The following is a 9,736-nucleotide window of genomic DNA, read 5'->3' on the forward strand; positions in this document are numbered from 1 at the left end:
ATGTCTTCTTTGTTCTCCTAATGAACTATTTTTATCAATATGTTTAAATAAATAACCACCACCAGTAAATGCTAAAGCGTTAACAATTGCCGATCCTATAATAGTTATAATTGCAGAAGCCATTTATTTAGCAAAAAAATTATGCATTTATATGGGAGGAATATATTTTTGTTTTTCTAAATAATCAATAGTTAAATTAGATAAAGTAACTGCTAATGTTAATTTTAAAATATCATTTATATCAAATCTATCAACATTAACACTTCCCATTTTAAATACTTTTTTTAATACCATTGAATAACCAACAGTTCCAACTGATAGTAATGCGCCATTATATAATCCAGTTATTATCCACTTATTATCACTCATTTATTTATCAAAAAAATTACTATCATCAAAATATTTAGTTAACTTATTTATGATTAATTCAACATTTATTTCATTACTAGTTTTATGATTATCATATATTTTGGATAATATGTTTTTGATATCATCAATAATTCCATCTTCATTTAATTCATAAAATCTTAAAGACTCGGTAATCTTTTCTACATTAAAAGTTTCTTTATCAATTGTTGTTTCATACTCAAATGTTGTTTCATTAGAAAATGCAATATTTTTGATATGTGTAATTACATCATTAATGTTAAATTTCATTTCTTTCTCACGTTTAAAATCAAACCCAAAACATATACTCGGTCCAACAGTTATATTCATTTATATAGGTGAAAAATTACTCTTTACATCTTATAACTAATTCATAAATTACAGGGAAATTATTCAAATCAATTAAGTATCCATTATGATTTCTTATTTCTAATTTAAAATTATTAAATTGAGGAATACAAGGTTTAAAATCACATTCAGCTAAATTATAATTTATTTGCGTTCCAAATTGTTTAACATTCTTCAATGGTAAAATGTTTAATATACTAGAATTACAAGTTATATCTTTAGTTGCTTCGAATGTTTTTGTAGGATCGATTAAATTGCAATAAATATAAAAATGTGTAAAAGTCATTAAATTTGTATAAGTTTCGATACTTGAATAATCTCTATCCGGGAGAATTCCAAACAGTTTAGCTAAAGGTTTTCTTACTAGAAATCTATGTTGTTCATTAGTTAACTTTATTCTTATTTTATTCGAACTATCATTTTTGATAAATTTAATTTCAAATCTAGCAGCTGCACCCATTTTTAAACGAGCTCTTCTATTAATTTCTTGCGCTAATGTTTCTAAATTATATAATCCTGGTTTTAGATAAAGATGAAACCATTTATTCAAATTTCTAACATGAATTTTAAAAGCTAAATGATCAAGACTTTTATTTGATATATTATGAAAAGAATTACATAAACTTATATTTACTAATTTTAAATCTACACAATTCTTGAATTCTCTATCTAATTGTACTAGTAAATTATGAGATTTATAATTTGTAAGTTTTCTAGAATCAACAAATATTCTGTATTCTTTTAATTCCACCATTTATTTTACATATTTTCATTCAAAATCAATATCGTGGTGCCCTTTTTCATTCTTACCTTTGTATACGAAATAGAAATCTCCAGAACATAATTCTTCTAGATCTTCACTTGATAATCTATGAAATCTATCTGGTAAATAAGTTCTGAATTTATATTTATTTCCTTTTAATCCTTCATATTCTAAATGAATTACTAATTTATCTCCATATTTATTAGTAATTGTTTCAATGTTAGTAATTAAATATTTCTTGTGAATTGTTAACTCAGTTAGTTTTTTAAATTTATAATCTACAGATTTGACGCTTGAAGTATCTTTAATTCTATCTAAGAATTCACTGTGTACTTGTTTACTCTCCATTTATTATACAAATTTTTATTGAAATTGATTAACACGCTAGAATCCTTTTCATAATCTCATTTTCTTTTGTTTCTTCTCTTTTGAATTTTATATATTCATCTAAATTGCAACCATAGGCGACTGTGTGGATTCCATCATCTAAAATATATCTTTTATCATCAAATGGATTCAAACTTATCTTCTCTATCTCTTCAATATACATTTCATGATCTTCAGATCTTAAACATTTCATCTTATGTTTTCTAACTTCTTCATTAAATATACAATTGATGTAATCTTTAAAATGAATATTCTTTTCAACAACGCTTTTGGTAATTCCTTTTAACTTTTTAGCTTCATGAGTTTTGGTTTTATATGAATACATTTTAGATCTAATACCAATGAACTCTATCATTTCTTCACCACCTAATTCATCCTTAAACTTCCCAGGAACTTTTTTATTATCATTGGTAAACAATTCATGATTTTTTGGATAGTTACTGAAATCAAAATGGTGTTTTAATGTTTTTAAATCATCAGTTATGTTATCAGTTTTTATCTTTAATATGTAAGAATCTGTATCAAAGTATAGTATTTCTATGTGTTTTTCTCCAAAATGGGGTTGTAATATGTTATAGTAAAATTTATACATTAATAACTTTGATAATTCTAAAACAGTCGAACCATTAAATATAGGTTTATTGAATTTAATAGACGTTCTCCTCATTTTAACTGCAGCTAAATTTTCATCAAATATTCTGTTACCTATAAACTTAGGATATGATTGTAAATGCCTTATCCTTTTACCATTACTAACTAACTCAATATCATTTCTATTTCTAATATTTTCACAAGTTTTTCCATAGAATGCATTATTCATTAACTTAAAAATCTTTTTCAAAATCGGTTTTAGATTTAGTTCTCTGTGTAGTATTAAAATCTATATATTTTTCTAACCATTTAGATTGACTGAATGAAATATATCTATGTACTTTTTTTAATATCATTCCTTGTCTCAAATAAAACTTTAACATTCTATAATGTACTACATAATTATATTTATCTTCTTGAGTTACCATTAACTTTTCAGTATGAATATGATTATCGGGTTTAATTCTTTTTTGATAATTTGATAATTTTTCATGTTTAACAGTTTTATGTTCGGGACAATATGCTAGATTTCTAGATTTGAATTTAATATTTTCAGGGTATTCTAAATCTACAACGAAGAAGTAACCAATATCTGAATCATCTGCAATATCTAGGATTCTTTTCTTCCAATCAAATTTATCAATTTGTAAAACTTCAGTTATTTCAAACATCCCATAAGGTTGTGGTTCCATCATTGCCCAACCATAAAGATTATTTGCATCTATGTATAATAATTTATATCCAGGATTATCATTTACATTGAAATATCTATCACCCAATACACCTGAAACACCTCCTCTTATAGATTTTTCAAATAATAGTAATTGATCTATATCTGTTAACAAATCCATTTTTATATCTGTACATTTTAAACCACAATCCCATGTTAATCCTGGGCTAGAATAACAATGACATGGATCAATATTAAAATATTTTAGGTTTACATCTCTAAACCTTTCGAATATATCGGTTAATAATAATACATCTGATTTTAAATATAAATCTACTAATTGTCCATGATTTTTAATTTCGAAATGATTCCAAATATTCAATGTTCTATTATAGACTTCATCTTTAACATATTCATTTTTTAATTCATCATAGAATTGTTCTTTCAATAATTCAGTTATTTTAAAATCATTATGATTTTTATAGAAAGAATATGGAATTGCTCCTTTATATCTCATTAATTTAAAATCATCATTATTTGGATAGTGTTGCTTTAATATTTTTAATTCATCATCAACTAATGATTTTGATAAGTTATCTAATGAACTATTTAAAAATCTATATGAATCTATAAATCTTAGACAACCAAATTGGAATGATATATAATTCTCAGATGTTTTAGCTAACATTCTAAATTTATAAGTTGGTATTTTATCTTTTGATCTATTTGAATTTAATATTTCTATTTCATTATTGATTTCTTCTATTTTATAACATAGCTGTTTGATAAATAAATGTGCATCATATCCTGATAGATTATGAAATATAACTGGTACAAAATTAATTTTCTTAGCTTGTAAGTTACAATTCTCATGTGCAGCGCCTCTAAACTTTCCATTCAAATGATCATGGTCTCTTACTTTTTTATCTTTATAATTAAATATCTTTTCACAATAATAACATTTATCAGCAAACTCAAATTCTTCTTTATCTTCTTCTGTCATTATAATTTCTTTATTTTCATTTAACTTTTCATTAAATTTTATTTCATATTCAATTAATAAGTCACAAAAATGATTGATAACATTTTCATTTCTGTAATTATAATATTCACTTTCAATTAGTTCTGGATAATTAGATTTAATATATAACCCGAAAGCAGCAGCTGATTGATGAATCTTTTTAATTGTATTTGTTTTTGGTGGTTCTTCTGAATAATCATTTTCATTAGAATTTAATTTCTTTCTTTTATAATATATATCTTTTCTATCTTTATCTGTTAATTCTTTATTTAATGATTCAAAATCTCCATATATTACAAATGGTACTTTATTTTTGTAATCATATTTTTTGAATTCTAATATTTTATCTTTTTCATTTGGTAAAACTAATTTACAATAATCATGATTATCACATAGTTGTTTATGATTTAATAATGTACTTTCATTACTAAATTTATGTAAACATTTTCTACATAGATATATTTTATTATGGTGATCACTTTCTGTTCTAAAAAATAAATCTATTTGTTTAATCCACATATAATGATTCTCATAATATAGTATATCTATAACATCATTTGAATCATAATCTTTTGATAGGTATAAAGGTTCTAATGTATAATGTTTAATATTATTTCCTTTTGTATTTGGTAATTTGATTAAATCAAATACATTTATCTTTATATTATTATCTCTTTCTATTTTTGGAATATTTTTAATTCTAACAGGATACTTATCTATCTTATAATTATTTTCAAATTGTTTATAATGAGTTAATCTAAAACTATGTTGTTTATAATCTTCAACTGGGTGTAAACAACTTATTATAGCCCATAGAAAACATTTTTTATCAAAATTTTGTATATTTATTACTGCTTTTGTTGTAAATGGTAATTTAATATAACTTGTTCCATTTATACTATCATCTTTATAATATGATAAATTATTTTCATCAATTGGTTTTGATTTAGTTAACTTATTATATTTTGTGTTATAAACATGTAAAGTTATAAATATTATCTCATCAAATATTAAACCAGATCCTTCAAAATATTTCTCTTCTATTTTAGTTTTTATTTCATTATAACATTTATTTAATTTATCATCTATATGTTGTTTAGATATAATATGTTGTGAATGAGAATTTATATTATATATTGGTTTATCTTCAGATTTTATAAACTTTACTTTAACTGATATACTAATTTTAGGATATTCAACATCTGTAATTATTTTTATTATTTCTTTCATATTTTCTAAATGTTTTTTATTTTCTTCTAATGTTTTTCCTTTATGAAATTTAAACTCGATAGCTGCTGGACCAATATCACTTTTAAATGCTTCGGCTATTTCTATATCTTTTTTATTATCTAATGAATTAATATAATTTCTTACATCTTCCATGTATGGTCTTTTATTGTTTAATTTATTTTTTATTCTTTTAATTGTCTTCTGTTTCTTATCGTTATCATTATCAAAATAATCTTCACCTAAAATATCATTATTCTTATTTCTAATATGACTTATAGATTTTAAATGTTCTTTATAATATCTTTTATCACTGAATGATTGATTACATGTATCACATTTATATGTTTCTTTTTCATTCTTTAATTCTTCTAATTTAGTTTCTAATATATCATCTTTATATTCTAGTTTCAATTTATTCTCTAAATATGTTCTAGTTTTATTGTGTCTTGCTTTTTGGGATTTATCTATATCGATATTACATGTTGGGCAGTAGTATTTATTTGCTTCCATTTTAATACTATATTTTTTATTAAAATTGATTTTAGAAGTTCAATGATTTAAATGTTATTCATTTATGTGAATATTTTAAGAGTAATAGGGATAATAGGCTTTCAAGCTAAAGGTTGTACGGGCGGGTGAGTAAAAATGAAAAAACATAAAAATAATTACAATTTCTACTTGAATTAGGAGTGAAACTCATAAAATGAAAAATAAATTCGAGCGTGTGAGAATTTATTTTTCATTTTTATGAGTTTCGCGAGTAATTCAAGTAGAAATTGTAATTATTTTTATGTTTTTTCATTTTTTTACAAGCTCGACCGTTCGACCTTTGGCTTGAAAGCCTATTATCCCTATTACTTTTATCAAAGGCAGGTGATGGGAAATGTGCCATCATACACTCACCTTTGATATATCCCTAGAGTGGGCCAGGCTTTAAAGGGTAACAGGTTCAATGGAAAACCGGTCATTGAATTTGTCAGTCAAGGTTTCAGTTCAATCATATTGATATCAAAAGGCTTGTTGTGGATTGACAATTAACATTCCAGTTTATGAACTTATGTTTTATTCATAAGACTACTTCGTTATTCATTTATTCAGTCCATTAAGTTTTTATATTTTTTGAACAAATAATACATAAAATTGGTGTTTCAGATAAACGATTCAGCTGGTTTCTATCTATATACAGTCAAGTCTACAGTCTACAGTCAACTCCTCTTAATCCGTAGAAGTGGGACCTGGCAAAATCATACGGATTAACTGAAAATACAGATTATTTGAAAATTCTCAGAATATTAATACCTGGCCTAGTATAGGCAGGAAATAGCCCTTAAGGGGTGTATTATTAATTTTTTCACTTGTAAATTGATTACTTCAGCATTAATACGGATTATTTCATACGGATTAACTGAATAATTTATTAAGGATTTGAACAAGAAAAAACGGGACTTTGAAATGACTACGGAATAATTAAAAATCCGGATTAATGGGATCCGGATTAAGAGGAGTTGACTGTATATTACAATAATAAATGCAGGAAAGCTTGTCGGATTTCAATATAAGCATTTTTTCCTAAGTCATGTTCTGTTTCCATTGAACTTCTTGACAACTCTTGGAACACTGGTAGATCTGCTTCATCTATGGGACATGGAGTTAAGGGCACCATAACTCTCTCGTGATCATCCAAGTTAGCTGCCATTAGTTCCTAAATGAAAGAGAATATAATTGGCACACATCATTTTGAGCTCAAAACTTGTATTACCAATTTATACAGAATATGATTATCAATAAATTAACTGAAAAATTATTCTACTGAAAAAGTTGTGCATGTGTTTTTTTTTCGCTTACCAAATGATCACCAACAGGAGGGCTGCCTTGGTTTTCACCTCTTAACCATAATTGAAGCGGTGACTGACCCACTGTTCTGACCTTATGACATATCCAGGCATCAATAAAGCGATTAATGCTGTTTTGTAGGCGGGGTAGAAAAACCATGTGCAAAACATACAGGTCAACGTCATTGTCTGCTATCAGTAAACATTCTTCTTCTAGTGAATGAAATAAATTATAGAAGGTAGATGTGCAGAGAGAATACACATCGCGCCAAAGTCTTTCTATCCGTTGATTGTGGACACTGCGGCCAGTAATAAAATGCCCAGGGCCTCTGTCAGGATGTGCAATTATGTAATCAGCAATTAAGACATTTTCTCCACCGTGGTCTGATCTAACTTTCTGGGGTAGCCCATATCTTTCGACTGCATTTTTGAAACTCCTAAAAACTGTATCTGCTCTATTGTTGTTGCTACATCTCATAAAGACAGGAATCCGAGAAAATCCATCAATTCCCCCATGAATTACTATACGCCATCTGAAAATTCAATAAATGTTATCTTTCAATGATATTGTTCATACAATGTATTACTAATATCCATGTAACAATAATGCTTTCTTAATTGTTGTTTGAAATACACATGAACTTCTCGTCAAAGGCTAAATATCGTGAAATCATTTTGGATAGAATACTTCATTTTGATATTTTTCAAATACATCGAGGAAATATTAAGTGTAAGTGACAAAAATCTATACCTAATCAACTTATGATTGCCATCTACATGCCATATAAAATTTGGCCCTGGAACCCAATATTCTCTTCTCTTCAGTGTTTTCCGTTTCCTCTCATCGATTCCATCTGGGTCGACCCGTCTTAACGACTCCCTTATCCGGTCACGCTGAACTCTAAGGCCTAAACTTTGTATGTGGCCAGCATGTAGCTTTTCTCCCCAATTAGGATGAATGGCTACAGCATCTGCCACGATGTCATCAAGAATATCATCTGCAAATAGAAAAATTATGCTTTATTTGCTAGTAAGAAATACAGTAGACTCCGCCTAAACCAGTACAGTTGGGACTTTAATTTTTTCCACCGAATTAGGCGTTTACCGGTTTAAAGAAATGCGAAAACCAATGTAGCTGTATTCAGATATCATAGGTGATTTACAAGACCTTACCCACCTGATAATTTATCTGACATATTAGAGACGCGAAGTCCAAATTCCATAACACGTTGAGCAATAGTTCTTTCACAAACATTGAACATAATGCCAATCTCTTTATAAGTGAATGTATGTAGAATAAGATATTCAAGACTTTGATATGGTATCTCTCTTTTAGGTCTTCCACGAACCATTGCTGAAATTTAATTATCTAGCATCAGATTAATAGGAAGAGAAGACATACGAGTATGACTAAAGGGAGCATCTCAAAATTTCGATAGTTACTTCAATTAGAATAACTGTCTAATTCTTTCTAACCCCCCACCCCACCCTTTCAAAGTTGGAACTATTGATTTTCTAATGAGAAACCACAGACAAAGATAAGACATTCTCACGAGTGTATTTCGCAATTATCACAACTTTTAATTGAAAAATAAAATAGCAAAATTACAAGTGAAAAACCTATTAAAGCCTAATAGACTTTTATAAACAAAATAAAATACATCTAAAATATCAACAGCATCTAAACGAGAGACGGTTCAATTCAATGTTATCTTTATTGCACCACAATAAATCGATAGTTCGGCAGTGGTGATGAATCCGCGGGAGGCCTTTACCCCCCCCCCCCATCCCCTTCCGCGAGTTATTCTAATTGAAGTAACTATCAACATTTTGAGATGCTCCCTAACTGAATCTTTCGATTAGATGGTGTAGATTAAGTTCTGAGAGTACGACATTCATTGTATTGGAATTTGCGCGGAATTTACCATTTGAGCTCAGACCACTATTCCAAAATCTTCTATATCCTATGGTAAAAACAAGAAATTCAAACGTTTAGTTCACATATAAGCGCGTAAATTCAGGGGAAATCCTGCGTATGCCTCATAGGCCAGCATCTTAGCTACGCATTGAAGTGGTTTTCGCCCCATGTACCCAACCTAACTTTTGAAATAATCAAACTTTTAGAAAGGAGGGGTATCCCAGTACAGGTATGCCAGTACATCTGGACCGAATATAGAAGGGAATGCCCCACCGGGTTTGGTACCCTTACTCCAAGCAAAAAAAGTCCAGGGAATCCCTTATTTCATCATCAATCTGTCTCTCAGGACCAATGGATTTCATACATATAACCGAAATTCGTTACCTATCCCATTTGCAGAATTATGGCAACATTTATGGAGGACCTCTTTTTCATTTTAGGTACCTAATTGTGGTCTGATGCCATTTGCTCAACAAGCAATGGGGAATGGACCATGGGGAATCCCTGAGTGTTGCGTCGAAAAGAGCGATATGATTCAATTAAATTCTAACTTTATTGAATATATAATACCGTGGCGCCACCATACGGT

The 9,736-nt window shown here is 27.9% G+C and overlaps 1 protein-coding gene across 1 annotated transcript; it reads right to left on the bottom strand.

Annotated features, from left to right (window-relative positions):
• Positions 1 to 6,387: 6,387 nt before the first annotated feature.
• On the bottom strand, positions 6,388 to 8,567 carry LOC141902527 (uncharacterized). The gene is made up of 4 exons (XM_074790300.1): positions 8,407 to 8,567; positions 7,981 to 8,227; positions 7,243 to 7,762; positions 6,388 to 7,099 (listed from the first exon to the last, which is right to left on the bottom strand). Exons 1-4 carry the CDS (start codon positions 8,489 to 8,491, stop codon positions 6,914 to 6,916), a joined length of 1,038 nt encoding a protein of 345 aa, XP_074646401.1. The 5' UTR covers positions 8,492 to 8,567; the 3' UTR covers positions 6,388 to 6,913.
• Between the last annotated feature and the right edge of the window lie 1,169 nt (positions 8,568 to 9,736).

Source organism: Tubulanus polymorphus, chromosome 3 (assembly GCF_964204645.1).
Source record: "Tubulanus polymorphus chromosome 3, tnTubPoly1.2, whole genome shotgun sequence".
Taxonomy (NCBI): domain Eukaryota; kingdom Metazoa; phylum Nemertea; class Palaeonemertea; order Tubulaniformes; family Tubulanidae; genus Tubulanus; species Tubulanus polymorphus.

Excerpts from the sequence above, each read along its gene's own strand:
- LOC141902527 (XM_074790300.1), bottom strand. The coding sequence starts at position 8,491 with ATGTTCAATGTTTGTGAAAGAACTATTGCTCAACGTGTTATGGAATTT. Across the intron at positions 7,763-7,980 it reads GGCAATCATAAGTTGATTAG|ATGGCGTATAGTAATTCATG; the intron begins GTATAGATTTTT and ends TTGAATTTTCAG. Across the intron at positions 7,100-7,242 it reads CTCCTGTTGGTGATCATTTG|GAACTAATGGCAGCTAACTT; the intron begins GTAAGCGAAAAA and ends TCTTTCATTTAG.